Source organism: Haliotis rubra, unplaced genomic scaffold (assembly GCF_003918875.1).
Source record: "Haliotis rubra isolate DU_JTF1 unplaced genomic scaffold, ASM391887v1 Scf1212, whole genome shotgun sequence".
Classification (NCBI taxonomy): Eukaryota; Metazoa; Mollusca; class Gastropoda; order Lepetellida; family Haliotidae; genus Haliotis; species Haliotis rubra.
Window position 1 is genome coordinate 183,928 of NW_025765129.1, and position 22,420 is coordinate 206,347.

General features: G+C 39.4%; 2 protein-coding genes across 2 annotated transcripts in view; both read right to left on the reverse strand.

The window, feature by feature from the left end:
* LOC124265429 overlaps window positions 1–1,616 on the reverse strand; it is a 130,714-nt gene extending 129,098 nt beyond the window's left edge. The window contains exon 1 of the mRNA XM_046700225.1: window positions 1,112–1,616. Coding sequence (XP_046556181.1) covers window positions 1,112–1,616 — 505 coding nt within the window. The remainder of the gene's footprint in view (window positions 1–1,111) is intronic.
* The window catches only part of LOC124265413, a 43,787-nt gene continuing 21,495 nt past the window's right edge, over window positions 129–22,420 (reverse strand). Inside the window, exons 3-4 of the mRNA XM_046700192.1 lie at window positions 18,945–19,352; window positions 129–2,047 (exon numbers count right to left, since the gene is read on the reverse strand). Coding sequence (XP_046556148.1) covers window positions 1,758–2,047; window positions 18,945–19,352 — 698 coding nt within the window. The 3' untranslated portion in view covers window positions 129–1,757. The remainder of the gene's footprint in view (window positions 2,048–18,944; window positions 19,353–22,420) is intronic.

Consider the following 22,420-nt stretch of genomic DNA (forward strand, 5'->3'; position numbering starts at 1 on the left):
GCTTGAATATGCTATAAAGGCTGTGAAATTTCCACTAAAATCAAAATCAATTCAAAACCAGTTATTTACCGCATGAATCAGTCAATGATCAATACATCAAAGGCATTTATTACCATCACTTGTTTGAAGAGATGCTTCAAGTGATGCTCTGTCTGCTTTCTGCTCACACCCACACTGGGACAGCAATCACATCTGGTTGCAAACTTCTTAAGTCTCCTGTTACAAGTTTTGCACATTTCACAGCACCACTTGAACCAGTAGAATAGCAATAAATCTCTTTCAAGACATCCTCAGGTTCAAAGGTACTATCTATGCTGTCCTTCGTTGACATGATGCACTTGTTTTTTCGCTCAACTTTTGCAAAACGTTTCACCAGGAGGAGACTGTATCCATTCAAAATGATCATGTTCAACAGGAAAAATGTTTTGGACAGGTTTTATTTCCTTTATAGCAGTTTTTGCCCTCAAAACTGAATTTCTATATCCTACTATGAGAAATCCACATCCTTTTTTGCCTTTCGTGAGTGTAATAACAGTATTCTCATCAGTTGTCAACATTTTGATTGCCTTTTGACTATAGCATTCATGGAAACGATATTCATCCTCAGGCACTACTTCAAAGTGCTCTGCTTTGACACGTGTATCTTCATATTCTTTTATTCTTCCCTCAATAGAAGCAGATTCACTTGATAGGTATGCTACCCATGCATCACCTTCATGTTGATAGACCTCAACCAATCCAGAATGTTCCCCCATGAACTCCTTGAAATCCTGAAACTGTGTGTCCTGACGGGACTTGAGAGAGACAATTTGATGTCTCACAGCCCTTAAAATAATGTCTTCAGCACATCCAGGGTCTGCATGCAGTTTATGCCAAACTTGTAATTGGTTATTCTCAATGTTACATACAAAGTTGGAAGCCAACAGCTGTTTAAAAACTTGACTTTGAACGTGTTTATTGTTCAACAGAAATTTGAGATTTTTCTCTGGCAGTTTCAAACCTTTTGTGGCTGGGTTGTGATGGGACCATTCATCCAGAGTGCGAGGCTTTACAGACAGTACATTAGTTACTTGACTGATAAAATCTTGAACACGATGATCGTATCCCTCACAAATGATCATTTGTTGATTGGCCATAACTGTGTGTTGAGTCATCTTTTCAAAGTTAGAAGAAACATTTTTCCATGCCAAAAAACTTTTCTCATATTCGGCAAACCTATCTGCATCTATGATCAATGCAATCTTGACTTTCTTGTGTTTGTCTGCTTCTGATGTTAAAGGGCGATTAACACCGACACTCATGGTTTTTGTTGATCCATTTTGGGAAGCTTGATTTGTTGTTTTGGCCTTCTGTGCTTGATTCTCAAATGATTCCTGAGTGTGTGAGCCCTGTTGCTCCTGATTACAAACTGCATTTTCCTCTGGTTGTTCTGTGACATTTTCCCTTGCCTCTGCATTGGTTTGATCTGGAACTTTACTCTGTTCATGCCAATTAATCTTCACTGAAGCATCCTGTGATGTACCAGGGATGAACTTTGTTAATTCCCGATCCACAACACTAGATACCTTTTCCTTATTTTCTTTATCAGTGACTATAACAATGGAGGTATCATCCATTTCTTGTATGAATATGACATTTAGACCAACCAAATGTTCTTTTGAAAGTATTGTCCTGTGCAACATCAAATGTTTCCTTGAAACAGAGTTTCTTCCAGATGATGAAATTATCATATCTATTAAAGATTTCACAGACCAAATTCATCCACTCATCAAATTCATCAGATGAAAGTGTTTTTCCCTATTTCTTCGAAAGGAAACAATCACATGATTATGCTCTGGTTCTGAAATATTCACAATACTGGCCATTAAGTGTTCCTGACCCATTGCCTTTTCTACCCTGTTCCAAAGATGTTTTTCTGATGTCAGATATTGCCATTGATATGCATCAAGCTTTAGGGATCTAGAACCTTTTGCCCTGAATTTCACTTTTTGACTTGAATCCAAGACTTCTGCCTCAAAAACCGCTTTCACATGCATGTCTTCTGCTTCTGAAACAAACAAAAAACATTTGAAGTGTCATAGGTACTGTACATACTATAACAGCTATATTGCACTATTAGCATTAGTTAAATGCAAGACAAGAAATCATTTCAGAATGTTCAGAAGTGAGTACGCAATTGCTTTTGCACTACTGCAAAGAAATTTGTGCTCCACAGGTAAAATACAAAACGAGCACACATCTGAGACATGAATTTGACAACAGGTTCAATAGAATGTTATGTATGCATTTAATTGACTGTGTTTAATTGAGAATATGTTGGTTAAGGTAATAGAGTGTAATAAGTAACTTTAAAATGGATCTACCTATATATGTGCATATATAAAGGTTAAATCTCATGTGTTTCAGTAGTTAAGAAGCTCATATATTATGAATGAATTATGTTATTATGGATCTATCATCATCTATGATCACTCATAACATAAAGGGTAAAGGTTTCACTCAATTTTTTGACATTGTTGTACAGAAGGTTATACCTTACAAAATATTTTTCTAGATAAAACAAGAAAAGAAAATGCAAATATTTAGAACAAAAGTGGCTATGGGCCCAATGTGCAGTGCACTGAACGGCACTGCACTATAAAAACAGCTCATCAAAAGTACTGTCGGAAATAGAAAAAAACAACAGTTTTTAAGGCTGTTAGTCTGTATCCCAGAAATTTACACAATCCCATCATTGGGATGTGCAATAGGATGTCCAGAAAAGCATGTTCACTCGTGAAATCAGGTAAAACTTTGACACAGAAAGCTGTTGAAAACAATAGATCAGACTATAGATGGCACTTAGGTCGCTCAGTCAGGGATGATGACGCCTCGTCGACTCACCTGGCATGAAATGCATGTGCTGAATACAGGCACAAGGGGTCATCTCAAAGATATTTTATGCCTTTACATGTGTGTTGAATATGTCTATTCTATTGATTAACATCTTGCATGTCTTTCGCGCATAAAGTTTATGATGAAATATGTAAAAGAGTATGATACCCATAGAAAAGCTTCAATCAGCCATTGTATTGAATGTCTCAAAATCTATAGGTGGCATGACCACCTGAAAATCGACAAGACTGGAGATTATTTGTAAATTGTTATGACATGCCGTTTACTTCCCCAGTTTACTTCCCCTAAAGGAATATCTTTCCTTAGCTGATATCTCTATCTCCCAGCCCAACCCCAACCTCTGAAACACTGGAGTCACACTCCAACTTGGTAACTTTCCACTGGATTCAGCTCACAAGGTCTGACTGGAGTCCGTAGGACAACATGGCCATGCTGCTGTGCTACCATGTCTGATCTGCAGACCATAAGTTTCCTGTGCTCTCTGATATTCTCCATGTGCTGTACTTTGGTTTCTGCCTGTCTAAAAGACACCAGAGGTCAGAAATTCATGAATTTGAGCCTTACTGTAACTCATGGTGGGGGTCACTGTTTCCGGTATGATAACTGGTAATGATAACCACGAAGGTTATGATAACTAGTGTTATCCATAACGATGACCCTAGGATTGTCCAGACAGGGTAGGAGCTGATGTTCCATCCACTCAAGGAACACCTCACTGTTCACTTCCTGGTGATAATCAGAATCACATGTACCAGCGTGAAGAAGAGTGAGGCATTTACCTTTTCCAGATGGAATGGTTGGGGCCTTGTTGCATGTACCATCTGGCAGTTAAGCCACATGTTATCCATGGAGTGATTCTTGTTCACCCAGGTCCCATCGGACATGAATGGAAATTGAGGTTTTAATTGTTTCTAAACATGGAACTGCAGAAGATTTTTCGGAAACTTCAGGTCTAATACAGTGGAAGCTGTCTAAACCGGCATTCGTTGGGACTGAAGAAATAATCCTGTTTAGACAGCGGGCCCGGATTGTAGAGCTGACACGGTTATCTCCGACAAGAAGTGGACCAGTTTTGTCACTCTCATATACAATGCTGTATCACAATAAAACATGTCAACTCACTAGTTACATGTACAACTATACCCATGCTGAACTAATATTAAATTGTCTTTATCGGCAACCATGTAATTAACGCAGGAACAATTGATGAGAATACACATCTGACAACTTGCCGAATTGGACAGCTGCCGGTTTTGACGGCTTGCACTGTATAAAGAATCTGATTCGAACTGTAACACCTCAGAAGGAAAAAGAAGTTCAGAAGTTGAAAGCTTATTCTGATTCGACGACAGGAACAAAATACTTGAAGACATTTGCAATCATACAATTACATGTATTGTTAGTAATTGTTAGTAAACTTACCTCTGGATTATGGTAGCCTTTATTCCTGTGGTTGCACAGATACATACAGAAAATGAAATGAAAATTAAAACACAAAGTCATAGTGATATGTATAATCTGTCTACTAAATTATCTCCCCCTGATCCTGAGAATGGTATTGTTGTCTGAAAAGCTTTCACAATTTTTCTGAAAAAAACTGATCCACTATACATCTTCTAGGATAAATCACAGGCAGGAATGGGAGGGTAATAGATCCCATAATCCAGAGATAAGTTTACTAACAATTACTAACAATACATGTAATTGTTCCTAATTATAATGCAAACATTCCCTCTGGATTATGGTAGCCTGAATCCCACATAAGGATGGAGGGTCTCCTTGAAGATGTTCCCGTACATACCACTAAATGATCCTTAAAGGTCACATGCAACCAAAAAATCAAACATAATTAAAACACAATTATCACAGCTGGATTGCAGATTATGAAAAAACATATAAAGAAAATTATAAGCGTACAATCGCAAATCAAAAGAGCAATATTTTGTAATTGGGTTTATTTCCCTCGAAACGAAGCACCCAGGATACCAAACCCAGTCAGAGCGGGTGGGTGTGCACTCAAGTGTAACGTCTGGTTCATTTGCAGATGCCCTCACGGCTCATTGTGTGTGTATATATATAGATGTTGGGTTTTGTAAATACATGCTCATTTTTGGTGTATAACATTTTCCAATCAAGAGACATCTTAACATGTCATGTGTAGGTGTCGTACCAGGAAGGCTAAAATTTATATTTTGGATTTCCTGTGAGAGCTAATTAGGGGAGTACCGCCATAGCTAAAGATACGGTGCCGGATTCTGGGAAGCATAATCCATGCCGGGAGTAGATACATTTCTTTTCAAAACATTGTTGTAGTAGAGTGTTTATCAGAACAGAATAGAACATTGACTTTATTAAGACTTGTGTCAGTCTTCTATTTCTTCCCTTGGTAAATTATGGTCTTTCCAACTTCAATATGTAATTTATGTGACGATGTTCTAAAGGTGGTAACAATTTTTCTAATGGGATTACTTTTTTTATATTTAAGTACATTTCATTGCCAAATTGTTGCGTAATATGTTTATAAATGAAAAGCTTTGCATTATTAGATATATCTTCATGCCATTTCTGAAGGAAACTATCAATCAGTCTTTGCTTACAGGGAACAAGAAATGCATTATGATTAACACAAAAGGGGTCTTCCCACACATAACCAAACCCATTTTTATACAGCAGATTTTTCACGTCATTTGCCCAGGAAAGGTTCTTCTTTGGAGAAAGCATTTAAGATATATCATACATCATACTCAGTACCCAGTTATTTGTTGTTAAAAGTTCAAATGTTGTGGTGAATTGTCCTTATAACGGACCACATCTTTCCCCGTTATGCCTAGTTGGTTTAGTTTATATAACAGGCATCTATATCGTCTTTGCTTGTTTAGACCTGTATTTAAGTGACGTTTTTATTTCAGATGTATTTAATTCGAAAAACATTGCTAATAATATTTAAGTTGCAAACTGACACTGAACTATCATACACATATTCGTGATGGCAGATGCGCAGGTTAGAGTTAACTTAACCCTGAAGGACCTTGTGAACATCAGGGACATCGCCTACACAGGCCACGTGTCTGAACTTCTCAAATTTTCTTAAACTCGAAGTAGATTGACAGAAATGTGATTTACTATGAATAATGACAATTTAATGTTGAATTCAAGAAAATGTATAATGAAAATGAAAACATATAAATAATTGTATTTATATTTTTGTATGTACCCAATTTAAAGAGCGTCCACGTTAATCCTGTTTTGTTTGTAATTTGTCCAAGCCTCTGAGTGAGGCGCCCCGTATTCATTCAGCCATAACATTGCACAGAAAGTACTGGGAAGCTACGCTCATTGAACCGAGAAGTGTCACGATTTTAGCCTTCCCGGCCATGAACCCATGTGTACAAGAATCACACCTGCCTGTCTGTGTAATTACATAATGTGACAGACCGAACTCGGGCCATAAATCAATGCGTTTTGTTTATGGTGTAAATCCTGATTGGTGTTAAGTTCAAATTGCATGCATCAGTGTTTGAAGATGTGTATTGAATATTGTCATTAGCAGACAGGCAGGCAGACACATAGGTGTCAATAAAACATATATTGAGTTTGTCTGTGACAACAACATATTTATATCACAGTTAGAAATTCTGTCAACGCTAAATAATGACATTGCTTTTGAGTATCGAACTGAGAAACACCCCCTGGAACCACTGTCCTGCAGAGTGCAGTGATAGGGTGACTGTCCGCCTGCGTTTGCAGTAATCGCGTGCTTGTTTTGGCGGTGAATGTAAGTTCGGTGTTGAAAATCTAGTCACCATTTGTGAAAGACGAACAATATCATTTAAATTTTAACATTTCACGAATGCAAAGGTTCTGGTGGTCATTTATAGAAAGTTATAACTTGCTAGGCAATCAGCGATTATTGGCAGAACATACCTTTTAATGTAGACAAATACTAAGTTTAATACCAAATAGTTTGATTTTACAGTATTTCTATGTGCAGACATTGTTAATGATATACTTTTCCACGTATATCTGAAGTCTTTGCTCAGTTGAATGCATAGTATTCATATAATCTGTCTAAATGTAATCCTGAAGTGATCGTGTCCAGTGACTGTACACCCACTGTGCATGCTTGCAGTGATCATATTTTTTTCTTGCAGTGATTGGTATAGTACAGTCGTTTCAAACATAAGCATGGACCTGTAGAAGAGAAGATGACTGAAATAGACTGTTTGGATCAAAGCTTTATTAGCATAGGATCAGAAATTGAAGCCCCAGCTATTGCTCCCTTAAAGCACTTCAAGCGCAACTTACCCGTGAAGATACGGGTTAGAATTGATCTTCAGCAACCCATGCTTGTCGTAAGAGGCGACTAACGGGATCGGGTAGTCAGGCTCACTGACTGGGTTGACAGATGTCATCGAATCCCAATTACGTAGATCGATGCTCATGCTGTTGATCACTGGATTGTCTGGTCCAGACTCGATTATTAACTGCTGAGTACGTCTTTAAACAACAACCAACCAATGCAGCGCAACTTTTTATTATTTAGCTTCTCGGCCTTCATTAAGCACAACTTCTTAATGCAGTATTCGTAAATACAGTACCAAACATTCTTCATCCATGCAACGACATGTCAGGTGTCACCAAACATCATCTAAAGGTGATTTATGTGACAGGGCGTACATCGACAAAGATAAACTAAAATCACACAAGCAAAAGCATGAACGGAAAGCTTTTCTTTGTGAAGTGTGCGAAAATGCACTTGTCGCGCGATTCCCTACGAGCCCATTTGAAAAAAATCATACCAATTCTTGCACATAAACATGTACAATTGGCACAGCGGGATTCATTTCACTTCGGTGACCACTGCTTAACTTGTAAACATGGTAAAGATACATAAGATTCATAGCAGCTTTCCCCAATAGAAGATTTTGTCTTCATGTACCTCCGATGGATGTTTTATGTGAGTAATACACTTGTTCATCGTGCCACTGTACGGGTCACTGAAGTCATATTCACCTCGAATTAATTTGGAAAGGTTTATGTTCTGAATGAACAATTGTATTAACCACAGGGGTTCGAATCACTGTTTGGACAATAATTTTGAAAAATAAAAATCTACATTTTTGCATCCATATATTGTTTTTATATGTTATGAGTAACTTATATTTCAAATTTGAACGAAATCGGTAAAGAAATGGCTGTTTTAGAAAATTCTCCCGCTACACTTATGTAAAATACATATAACATATAAAAACAATATACGAATGCAAAAATGTAGGTACAGTGTGTGAAGCCCATTTCTGGTGTACCCCGATTAGTTGGTCAACTACAACTACTGTAAACGTAGTATATTTCGCGCAGGTTTTATTTTCGCGCTTTTCGCGCAAAACATTTTAGCGCGAAAAATTATACACCGCGAATAAACCTGTCATTCATTCAGTCTAACCACGGTCGCCCCTGAGTTGTTACCATAACACATCACATTTGAAGACAGAAATCTACGGGAATCTTAAAATGACGACTGATAGTAGCATACAGAATCAAACTTAACTGTCGCTGTAATGGATTTCCCAAAACATAATTAAATAATGAGCCAAATCGCATCGCCGAATTAGCGAAAACAGCAATGTGTGTTGTGGCCGCCATGGAAATTGGTCACATGACAGATGGTTTGATACAAAACAGATTACCATGAAACGACTCGGAAAGAAATAATACAGCAGTATTTTATTTATTCATTTAGATACAAACGTATCATCATGAAGCGAATAGTCACTAATACTCAATCATCTCATTCGCAACAACCCGGCTTGTTTGAAATCACAAAGAGCTTCATATACAGTATAAGTTAATTAGTCAGATCGTCAGAATTCGGAACATAATACTGATGTGTTTTTCATCTCTTCCGGGAGTAAACAGGTTACTGTGTACTAGTATATCGCACAGATAGGGATTTCCTGGGAGTAAGTAATAAACGCCGCCTGACATGTTCAGCCACTCTGTTTGTTTTCAATGCTATTAGTGGCGGCCAAAGCGACAGCTGGCAGTTCCGGCAATTACTGATTGCGTGAATAATTGACCGCGCGATGTAGTCTAAACTGTCAATTCCGCGAAAATTGCACCACGCGAAAATAAGTACGCTTACAGTATCTGTGAGTAAAGTCCGGGGTCACAGACCAATCCGAATATTTGGTATGCTTGACTAAAATCAGTCACAATACTAAACACATTTGACAAAGGAAGTGTGAAAAAGTAACCCGAAACTATATCTCTTTTCATGTTGCCGCAGTTTCCGTTTTTACAAGGCAAGTCTTTACAAATCCTGTATTCATATCAACGGAGAATAAAATCACAAGTGCTTCATACAAAATGCTAAAATAGATGTACAAGTATCTGGCTTACTCCATGAAACGCAAAACTATGACATGAAATAAGGACAATCCAATTGTCAGAACTGCTTTGTTTGAAGGAAACATCTCATTAGCGATGTATTTGAACAGTGAAACCATTTTGCCACATCAAGCAGAAGAACGGAAGGCTATATTGTCGAGTGGAAAGGTCCCAATGCCTTTAATATTCAGAAAGCTAACGAAGTCTGTGATATGATCAGCACGATAACGTTCTTTCATAACGTCAGGTATCAATGATGTCATTTCACTGACATACGCGTCATACTCCAACTTTCCATCAACATCCTCACAACTTTCACATTAGGTGATATATCCCTGCCCCTCTGCTTCGCATTTTTGCTTAGAGGACTCTGTGTCTGAAGGTACTATATATACTAGCCACATAAAGAAACTGTGCATTGTCAAAATATTATCCCAGTGGATAAGTACGATAACAATGTCAAAGGTACATATAAACTTTAATGGAGGAATCATGAGACCATAACAAGAATTTCAATTGAAAAGTCAATCACGACGTCATGAGTCCACAGCCATGTCACAAGCTCAATAACGGGTATGTCCACCATCGGCATTGAGAACAGCAATGCATCGACGACGCATAGAGCCTATCAAACGTGCAAGGAAGCCTTGTGGGATGTCACGACAGATTCTCTCAAGTTCTGTTGCAAGGTCAAGGACGTTATCTGGCGGATGAGGAAGACGGCGTAGACGTCGATCCATCTCATCCCAAACATGCTCTGTCGGGGAGAGATCCGGTGAATATGCAGGCCAAGGCAGTAAGTCAACGTTGTGGTATTGCGAGAAATCCATAGCAACCCTTGCCGTATGGGGGCGGGCATTGTCCTGTTGGAATGTTAACCAAGGGCCATGACGTTGCAGAAAAGGAATTGCCACAGGGCGAAGAATCTGATCCCTGTAGCCCACACCAATTTAGTTGCCCTGAACAATCACCAAAGGAGTTCTTTGGCGTGCTGTTATTCCACCCCAAATCATCACGGAACCACCACCAAAGCGGTTCCTCTCCAAGACACAGGCCTGTGCATAACGTTCTCCCATGCATCTATAGGCACGTTGATGTGTTCAGATGTTAGGTTTAAGGACTCCTTACCTTATCTTCTACGGCAATCTGTGATTTCATTCCACCAGTGATCCCTCTCTGTTATCTGTCACTTCCAGATCAGTAGCTTCCAATCCCTACTCTGATCTAAACTGCTGCTGACAATTGGTAACTAACACCGATAGGCATGTGGTTTTCCTTAGCCAGGAGGATGAAATTGTGTTCTTGGAAATATCTGTGTTGACGATTACGAGGAAAAGTTGGTGACGATCACGTCTAAAGGTAGATGTACGTTGAATGTACCAACGTAAAGATCGGATGGGGCATAGTAATCTCGTCCTATCAGATCTAGAGGCAGTGGTAGGGAGCGCTGGAATCATGTAATTCCTGTGTTCCAAAGGTCCCTGAGAAGAAACTTGGTTCTTTGGGACAAACTCGGGAACTGTCCTACATGTCATGTGTTAATATCCTTCTGCAAAAGTAATGGACTTAAAGTCTATGGCATGTAATTCTGAAACCCTGGACGCTGTTGCAAAAGCAAGGAGGAAGGCTGTTTTAAACAATAGGAACTTTAATGATAGATCATGCATCGGTTCATTTGGGGCTCTCTGGAGTGGTTAGAGTACCAAAGTCAGGTCCTATTTGGGAAATATAGTGGGTGACACATCCATGACCAATGCTATCACCGAACGATACCCCTCAATGGTATTATGTTTCAGATGTCTCTGATTCCTAAGATGCAGAATGAAATCAGCTGTAACTGGTATGGTGACTGGGATGTCCATGATTCCTTGCTCTCGTCTCCATTGGTTGAATCATCACCACGTAGCATTATACAAGGCAGCTGTTGATGGTTTAATGGACTCTGTGATAGCCTTGGTAACTCCTGTAGTGAAACCTGTTCCACACATGTAAGTCAAGTAAATGAACATTCTTGTAAACTCTGCTGGACTTGTGCTGACTTATCAGATTGTGCCACAAGGGAAGGCGGAGTGGTTGTCCATTAGTAGTTGCAGAAGTGACGGATACCATGGTCTGGCCAGCCAGTTCGGAGCTACTAGATATACAATGCAATCGTGCTGGTGTATCTTTGCTAGTACATCTGGAATCAGCTTGAATGGAGGAAAAGCGTAGGCTACCATCTTGTTCCAAGGTATGGAGAGAGCATCGCCTGCCCAAGCCTTCGGATCCGGTACTGGACTGACAAAATCTGGAAGCCGGTTGTTCCTGGAAGTGACAAACAGATCTATCGATGGTGTTTCCCAAGCCTGGCTTAAGAGTTTGAAGGATTCCCAATTGTGTGTGCGATCTGTGGAAATCACCTTGTCTTGTCAAGAGAGAGAATCGGCTAAGATATTTATCCGTCCCGGAATGTGACAAGCTCTGACGTAAGTCCTCATGGCATTAGCTACTTGGAATATATTCTGAGTGATGTTGATGAGTCGTGATTTTGTACCGCCCTGCTTGTTGAGGTATGCTACGGTGGCATTGTCGGAGGAATTGTCCGATACTAACATCACACTTTTCCTGTGAAGATGTGACGCCCAACAACGAACTGGTTTTTAAGAGTGCCAACATTTCCAGGCAATTGATGTGTAGACTGCTCTCTTGGTGTTCCACTGACCCTGAGTCTGCAAATGAAAGGACGCCCCGCCCCGATCTCCAGGCGTCCGAATACAATGAGAGAGTCTCGAGCACGTAACTGGTTGAGCCAGATCTGAGGTATTATCAAACACAACTTTCCCCCTCAGAGTGTAATCTTGTATGGAGGTGAGGGAACCCTGGAGTGACAACCACGAGAGAATTGAGACTGCTGGAGGGTCAAGAGTACTTAAACATTTTGCACAGATCTCCAGCCAGCGCTCTTGAGGAATGTAAATCCAGCATGACTATGAGTCCAGAATGGCTCCAAAAAACTTGATCTGAGTGGTGGGTTTCAATTCTGACCTTACTGGATGTACTATCAGATTCAGGTGTGTGAAGACATGGAGAATCAACTTTGTCTCTCTGATGAGTACATTTGTCATCACGTGTCCCGCTAGAAAATCGTCCAGATATCCGTGTATTGATCTATAACGACGATGGAGGAAGGCTAGAACTGGAGTTAATACCATCATAAATAACCATGTGAGATTCTGAACAGTAAAACTTGGAACTCAAACCTTCGACCGTTCACAGAACACCTTAGATGGAGGATGTATAGGTATGTGCAGATAAGCGTCCTTGAGATCTATACTGACGAACTTTGAGTTTTGACGGATTAGAGTTCGTAGATTTTTCAGAGATTCCATTTTGAACTTGGGAGGTTTCCATAGAATGTTCTTGTTTAACAGCTTGAGATCTATGATCATACGCATCTCGTCTGTGTCCTTCTTGGGAACAAGAAGTACCGGGGAATAAAAGCTGCAGCTTCGGTCGATGGAGGAAGTTCGACAATCGCCTGTTTCACCAACATGTGTTTTATCGCGAGATTTGCCCCCACTAAACGTTGGCCCTGGAGGATAAATCGCTCTCCCGTCGGAAAACATGTCACAGGGGGTACATTGTCCATGCCAGAATGTAGCCCCTCTCTATGACAGAAAGGATCCATTTGTCTGAGGTTATAAGATTCCAACTGTCCGCATATTGGGATAACCTGCCCCCTACGGGAGACTGAGTTACTGGCTGCACAAAATCAAAGTCCATTTCCAAGTCGATGGGAGATTCCGGTTTGAAAGGATGAGTAAAAGGTATTGCGTGACTTGAGTCAAAACTTCCTGGCATTGGGTCTTGAGCCTCGAAAAGACCTGGCGTCCCTACCCCTACCTCTAGCTGAGGTTGAGCGCTTGGATGATGATTTGACTGAGTGTGTGTCCCAGACTCCGAAGCACCATCAAAGGACAACTTCTGAAAAGGCCGAGATCGGCTTGCCGTAACTGAAGATCCCTGAGGTGTAGAAGACAAGGGCTCCCTTCTTGACCTAGGGGGTGGCCTGCTTTTGTTCTGGTTTAACAGCGCCGACACCAATCTCTGAGTTAAATTCAGAGATGCCATTACGTCTCTAGCTTCAATAGCTTCCTGATACTGTCCATTCAAGATACTGTCTGAGTTTAATGGTTGCTGGAAAAGCATCTCCTTTGACGATTCCGGTAGATTCCTGATAGAAGGAAGGAAGGAATGTGCAAGGGCTACTTCCTGAGCTAACATTGATACTAAGGTATCCTTTTTAATACCAGAGTAGTCCTGGAACAAGGAGGTAAGTGAGCATGTACGCCTGCAGCAAACCAGATTGTGTATGAAAGAGTGTCAATTGAAGTACAAGCTGCCACGTCAAATTCCTTAAAGTCCCTGGCCGAACATGGAAGTGGCTGCTCACGTAATCCACTGGAATCCTGAAGCTGATTAAAATCCTTATCCAGGATAGGCTGGCTGGCTGGCTGGAATAAGTCGATTGTGGATTGCATACACTGGTTTATGGTTAATCCTAGGCAGGTTCAGTGGCTATGTGGCCTTAGAGAGGCCCGTATTGTAAGCGTCCAAGGCAGTCTTAAGAGACGATGAATGAGGTAGGGATAATTTACGCATCCACTCCGGTGGCAGGCAACCTGATAATCCCAGCTCCACAGGGATGTCCACTTCATGAACCTCAGAGAGAGGTGTCAGGGTACTAGGGTAAAGTCCATGTAAGAGCTCAAGCTTCCTCTCGTTTAATGACCATCATGGAGTAAAGTCCTCCCCTGAGATATCCATAGGGTGGACCGTTAACAACCCCTCCCTCATGGTAAACTCTGGCTGAGAGAAGGGTCCGATAGAACAGATACTAATGGTATAATCGGTGGGTTTTCCGTGTCAATAAAAGCATGTCTCCAGAACCGCTAGGCATGTGGGTCTCGGGTTGTTGAGCCAGTAAAACGGTATCCATAGTCCCTGACCCAGACATATGGCACGAGCTGGGCTGGGATTCCCGTGCACGGGTTAATGTGCCAATCCTGTGCGTATCCTGTGGCCCAGCCCTCCGTGGGGTGAAGTGGCAGGGTGTAGGCGACTGGGAGCCGTCACGCACGGCTTGCTCCCGGGGACCATGGTCATGGCATGTGTAGCCTTAGCCACAGACAAGCCAATCCCGGTGTCGGCACTGCCAACACCATCCCCGTCGCCTGAAGCCCTGAGCTACTCCCCATGGGGGGACTGGTCTCCTACGTCCGTCAAGGTATGATGACCAGCTCTGCCGGTCAGAGTAACACTAAGATGGGTAGGGAATGACTTTGACTCCCGGCTCGTGCCATCAGTCAAATCATTGCGGCTATTCTCTGCCGACTTGCTGGAGTAATGTTCCCCAATTTGTTTGTGCAACTTGTTAATTTTAACTCGTTACATATTTCCATGTCCCGCATGGACTTATCCATTGGCGCCTGGATGTCAGACTTAAGGGAGGTTAGCAACTCCGATATAGCTAATAAATCAAGCTGACTTAAGGAAGATTTTGATTTCAACCTAGGTCAGGACTTAGGTTCTGATATAATGGAGGGTGAGGGAGAACCCGAATTACTTTTATTTGGTTTGAATGAATTTCTGGCATTGAATACACTTATTTTTAGACATGTTGCTTCTATTGGGAAAATGGCAGGAAGTTCTAAACATGTAGATCTTTTTTTCAGCCATAAATGATATGCAAAAATGACCAATTTTCTGTAGATTTGATGAAGAAAGTAGAGTTGTAGATGAAAATTTTTTCACTTCACTTCTATACGTCTGTAGTGTAGACCACACAGAAAAATTATGAAGGCTTTTCAAACAACAATGCCGTGTCGTCAGGATCAGGGGAGATAATTCAATATACAGATTACGCATACCGCTAGCAAAAGCTATGACTTAGTGTTTTCATTTTCATTTCATTTTCTGTAACCACAGGAATAAAGGCTACCATAATCCAGAGGGAATGTTTACGTTATAATTGTGTCGATCTAGCCTACCCAGAAGGTGGGTGACTTGTTGGATACAAAACAGCAAAAACCTATCAATATAACGTTAACTTATAAAACAGTGAAAATCTGCACGGAAACAATAAAACACAGGAATGGTGAACCTTTTATTCAAGGAGACGACACCCAATTATGAACGTTTGTCAACATTTTACTGAAACGGACAGTGACCTAGTTTTGGCTCCTGTCAGTGTCCTTGTCCGTGAGGAATGATAACACTAAATTCAGTCTGCGTCCGTTTTGACTACCTTTTTTGTTCGCAGCCCTAGAGTTTTCAATGTCATGCTCAAAAACAGGAACAAACCTGTCAAAAGTTTTGTTTTCAATCGGGGGTCAAAAAATCATCTTGCAGTAAGTCATTTATAACACTCTCTGGTCAGTGGGGACTTTGGTAAGATGCTGACTCCCTTGATATCGTTTCTGGTGTAGCAGCCCAGAATACCCCCCCACCAGATTATACCCCAGGGTAAACTATAGGCTAGTCCAGTTTATACCCCAGGGGTATATTCTGGACCAGGCCAAAGTATACCCCTCCAGCCCAGACTATATCCCTAAAAAATTATGTTCAATATGAGTGTGTGACTCGGGCAATGGTCTTGGTGTCATTTAAAGGAATTTGTAGGTGCATTTCATTTACATTACTGCATATAACAAAATTTATTAAGTATTTGTTGAGTGCCTCTCTGCAATATGATATTTTCGACTTTGCGTAACCCAGCCATGCAGATATAAAGGTTAGTAGTTAGTTATTTGCTTTATTTAGCGTCGCACACACAACTAAGGTATTTCGGCAACGGGGTAGTACAACATGAACAGATTAACTACGGGCACACTCTACTCATCAATCTAATTAGAGCTGTACCATTATGGAGGTGGGTGTTGTCTATATTAACTCATTAAGGCCGAGAGACACATATATGGGGCAAATTAATCAGCTCCTCACAGCGAGTGACGTGTTTATTGGGCAGGTAATTGGCAGTTTCTCACAGCAAGAGCCACATATATCCGTCAACAGAAAGCACCTCTTATTCAGCGAGAGACGCACATGTGTGTCATACTTTAAAAAATCGCACTGTACATATTATTTCAACCAATTTAGTAGTACTGAGCAAATATATTAGCTTTTCTTACGAGAGATGCTACCTTTAATGTCAATCAGAAGAAGTATTTAAAGTGTTTTGATAGCAATTGCTAATCATTATCATAGGCTTATATAGTGTTTGGCAAATGAACACATGTCGACGAGAAAGGTGATTATGATGTTTTTACAGAGGTAAGTGTCTGGTACTCTTCATTGGGAATGGATAATAAAATACTTCTTACGCACATTGATTGAATTAGATGTAATGGTTTCGAGGTTACTGAAGATTATATTTTCTTCAACTTCCTAATAAATAGGAAACAATATACGAAATTTCAAAGACATACAAAGAATTCAAACACAATAGAATAGTTAGAATTTACTTTTTAGTTATTATTACGTTGTCATGTTTCATATCATGAAACATAATGTATAAGTGAGTGAGTGAGTGAGTTTAGTTTTACGCCGCACTCAGCAATATTCCAGCTATATGGCGGCGGTCTGTAAATAATCGAGTCTGGACCAGACAATCCAGTGATCAACAGCATGAGCATCGATCTGCGCAATTGGGAACCGATGACATGTGTCAACCAAGTCAAAAACTGACCACCCGATCCCGTTAGTCGCCTCTTACGACAAGATAGTCGCTTTTTATGGCAAGCACATGGGTTGCTGAAGACCTATTCTACCCCGGATCTTCACGGGTCACATAATGTATAAACACAAATAATCATACATCCAAGCTCAATTAGATAAGACATAATTTAAGTTACTAATTTAAAGCATACTGAATTGTAACTAGTTATTTTCCATACTCTAAAGTTGATAATGTTACCAGCGCCTTGAGTCAGCACTAGTTGTCTGGATATGTGCGCTATAGAAATATCGTATAACATAATACCTAATCGAATATAAAGTGATAAGTCGCGCCTTTGCATCGAATATAATACATGTCAGTGTTATTACAACAATGAAATCTTTTACTACGTTTGTCACAAAACACAGTTAGTTGGTAATTCAAAACCTTCTTAGACATAGACACAAGTAATATAAGTTATTACATGTAAACCATACAAAAGTATTTCAAGTATTTTTGTTCAAGCTGTTGAAAGTTTCATGTTGAATTGAATTGTCAGTTTTTTACATGAGCATTATGTAAAACATTTGTATTTGATCTCTGTAATTATCAAATTCGGTGTAACAAGAAGACAAAGTCATCAATATCCCCCGCAATGGCAAAATACTCTTCATGATTATGTCTACGAGTTATGATTATGTCAAATATTTAGGTGTGTATATAGAAAAGTGGAAGGAGAGTATTGGAAGGTTTTGAAAGTTCTGCTCCAGAGAAGAGCACTACCACTAATTTCAGGCTAAGTCGAAATTGTTGCCATGGAAACGCCAAAAATATTGTATTCAGAATTCCAAAACTACCAAAAGGCACCAGTACACCACCAGATCTATCTATGTGCCAAGTTTGGTGAAGAAATAGTGAACAGTTTTAGAGTTCTGCTCCGGAAAAGACAAAAGTGCACGGACAGACGGACGCACGCACGGACGGAGTCCATTTTAATACCCCCCCGTAAAACGCGTTGCGGAGGATAATTAGAGGTTGTATTATTATCGTTACATGTCCAATAATGTATCTGTCCGCCTTGACCCGGTCATTGACATTGATTGCAGTTAACTGGGTAGCCATGCTGGCTTACAAAATTAGACCATTTTTTATTACTAAACATGTTGCTAAGTAAACGACGCTATATTGTTAATGAAATATGAAATGGTGCATAAAAAAAGCATGAACATCAAAATCTTGTAGGATTTTGTGTTCTTTTTTAAAATCTCGAATCAGTGTGATTACAGCACGGTCAATTCATCAATGAATGGATGAAATATTATAAATGAATGTAGTGGTGTGAAAGTAGTTCCAACATCCAATGAAAATCTACAAATATACCATCGACCAATCTACTTTGAGAATTACTAAATTGCACACTGTGCAGATATCAAAAAGATATTACACGGGATCTCCTCACCCGTATGGGTAATAATGTGAATTATCAAATGCAGTAGCATTTATGTGTGAATCTCACTATTGAATTGCCAGTGAATTTGTTGTATATTTGGCAGTCGGAAAAGTATGTATTGCATTGTTGTAACAATGATGTATTCAGATGATTATTAGCATAATCACTTGTCTGTGTGTTGAATAACGTTTGTTATTCTGAGTGAAATGTAATGCTGTAATCACTCTGTAAAGTGTAGTCATCCCGAGTGTGTAAAACTCGTTGTGTGTTGAATTAGAAAATCCAATATATATTTTTGTATAGTGTCCAGGACAAGTGTGGTCCCCTAAGGGGCAGTTCCTGTGTGGTCTCTCCTCGCCTCGCCTTGACTGACCTGCATGTACTCCGTCAGGTGTACTGACACGTGACTCTCTCTAAAGCTAAATCTATTAACATTATAAGGAAATAATAAGAAAAAACAAAATAAAAAATGCTAATTACAATAAAAACTACTTGAACAGCATTATCAGTTCATACCTGTGTCTGAGTCAATGAGAGGCAGGTGTTTTACATCGTCCAATGTGCGATCCTCCACACTGTCCATAATGCTGGCTTTATGTTGCACCGAACCTGAATCTTCAGCAGCCTCAGGTGTTTTGTGAGAGAACTTATCAGTCTTATGGCTGTCTTCAGAACACGGTTTGTCCACTGTTTGTGGCCTGTCATCATGAGGTGATTCTTCCTCTACATCAAAAACATTGACTCTGTTTTGACTTGTTCTTCCCACTTGTGATTTTGCACCTGGATCAGCTGGAAGTGAATGTGACTGTTGCCTTTCCTGTATTGGTTTTTGAGTTTTAAGTTCCATGCCACTTAATCCATCTGTCAGGTTATTTACATCATCACTTCCATTACCAGCAGATGCCATTGTAATCTTTGGGCTTCCTTGAAAGAAAAAGGGAAAGAAAGAAGGACTCATCAGTTAACTATGATTATCAAGGCAAGAATATGTACAAACATAATAGAACTTCCATGGCACTGTAGCTCACTTAGAGACAAAATACCAGCGCCTTAAGCATGCACTAGTGCGTGGATATGTGCGTAATATAAATATCCTATAATAATAATAAGAAGAAGACAAAGTCATCAATATCCCCCGCAATGGCAAAATACTCTCTCTTCATGATTATGTCTACAAGTTATGATTATGTCAAATATTTAGGTGTGTATATAGAAAAGTGGAAGGAGAGTATTGAAAGGTTTTTAAAGTTCTGCTCCAGAAAGGAGCACTGTCACCAATTTTGAGTTAATGTCAAACTTGTTGCCATGGAAATGCCAAAATTATTTTATTCAGATATCCAAAACTACCAAAAGGCACCAGTTCCATGTATGTGCCAAGTTTGGTGAAGAAACATTGAACGGATTTAGAGTTTTGCTCCGGAAAAGTGCACTACCACTAATTTCTGTTTTAGTCAAACTTGTTGCCATGGAAATGCCAAAAGTATTTTATTCAGAATTCCAAAACTACCAAAAGGCACCAGTACACCACCAGACCAATCTATGTGCCAAGTTTGGTAAAGAAATATTGAACGGTTTTAGAGTTCAGCTCCGGAAAAGTGTACTACCACCAATTTCAGGCTAAGTCAAACTTGTCGAGCTTGTTGCCATGGAAACGCCAAACATGTTTTATTAAGAATTCCCAAACTACCAAAGGCACCAGTACACCACCAGATCTATCCATGTGTCAAGTTTGGTGAAGAAATATTGAACGATTTTAGAGTTCTGCTCCGGAAAAGACATGTGCACTGACGCATGGACGGACGGACGGTGTCCATTTTAATACCCCCCGCAAAACGTGTTGTGGGGATAATAATATGCAGTCGGCAGTTTTAAATGTCAAGTGAGTGAGTATGGTTTTACATTGCTTTTAGCAATGTTCCAGCAAAATTACTGGGGGACACCAGAAATGCGTTTCATACATTATACCTATGTAGGGAACCAAGTCCAGGTCATTGGCGTGATGAGCAAACACTTTAACCACTAAGCTACCCACCATCCCTTGAAAATGTCAAAAAAGCCAGCCATTTAACAAATGTCACTGTCAGCACTGATGTTCAAATATTCTCAGCATAAATGACTGGGACAAAATATGTTTTAACTCAGTGACATTTGAGTGCAGTTTATAATGACATACTATATTTCTACATCGTACTCTCTTGTTCCATTGTAAGGTATGCATAATTCAAACTAGGTTACTAGTCATGCTATATGCAATATTACAATTTATTCCCATGTCTGGAGTGCAGTTTATAACGGCATACAATATTTCTACATCGTACCATTATTCCACTCTACTAACGAAAACATATACATGTAAACAATTCATAGACTTCGCGACCTTGAGGCTGTTCCTACAACAGTACTACAGTTACCTTACCCTCGTAAAACTCCACACAGAAAATCAAAACAAAGTGATGATAGTTTGTTAATTCATTAAGCCAGAGAGCCACTTCACTACTCAACACCTGGAACCCCTCGCTGATTGCCCTGCTCGCTGTTGCGAAGCTAATTAGTGCTATTCACACCTGATTTCCCTGGCAGTTTTCGGGGATGACAGGAAACTGTCTAGTCGTACAAACAAGCTCTGATTGTTTAATTGTGTTGTAAAGATACAAGTTAAAAGAAAGCATGTGTGAATACATATCATACATTGCAACTTTTATGTAATTTTATTGCAATTTTCTCTTGTAGACTTTTGGAGGCTTGTACATTTATATTTTATCAAAATATGTATGCCTTCTTTGTATGTAAGAGATGAGACATACATAAAGAAATTCTTTCTCTTATATCATTGTGTGAGGTTTAATTTTACAAATTTACTGTAATTTACTTACATGCTTTATAATCTTTCTACGATATTAGCGTTTTTGCCGATACATTTCTAGAGTAAACTGAATATTTCAAGGAAAGTACTATTACACTAGTCTGTGACTAACATAGAGCACATTCATAATTTTGTTTCATCTAGATTTAATGCAAAAAAATACATTATCATACGAACATACATATACAAATTGTATAATACAGATTCCTTGTATAAACATTAAAAAAAAGAATCACGTGATAGGGCGTGATCAAATTTCCCCAATAGAACTTGCGACGAATGAATTTCCAAATTAAAGTACACGTATTATAGAATTCAAAAAGTTACACGATACTGAATTATTATAATGTATAAACTTACATTTTAATCCCCCTCAAATATATTTATGAAGATGGGTGTGCCTATATTTGTACTGAATGTAAACGAGGTTAATAAGATTACAGATGTGCTTGTATGCATAAACATTAGAAAGTGGGGCGTGACTCCATCAAGCAGGTAGTCCAATGATATAACATCGCATCTGTTTATTTTACACTTGTCACAGGACAAACCTTTCAACAACGGGTGTAACTACACATGCATTCTACCGGAGGCTGTTATTTCAAGGTCGAAAGAGGTGTTTGATTATCTCATTACTGTAACCTGATTGAACGATCATACGCAAGTATCTAGATACCGTTACTGATATACTATCCAGCTTTTATTGACGATGGATCAATAGAGACTGTGTTCATTGATACACATGATAATTACACCGGATTTGATAATTACAGAGATCAAATACAAATGTTTTACACAATGCTCATGTAAATTGCATAGAAAACGGACAATTCAAATCAACATGAAACTTTCAACAGCTTGAACAAAAATGCTTGAAATACCTTTGTATGGTTTACATGTAAAAACTCACTCACTCACTTCTGGCTATGTCTAAGAATCTTTTGAATTGCCAACTTACTGTGTTTTGTAACAAACGTAGTAAAAGATTTCATTGTTGTAATAACACGGGGCATGTATATATATTCGATGCAAAGGCACGACTTATCAAGTTATATTCGATTAGGTAATATTATCAACTTTAGATTATGGAAAATAACTAGTTACCATTCAGTAAGCCTTAAATTAGTAA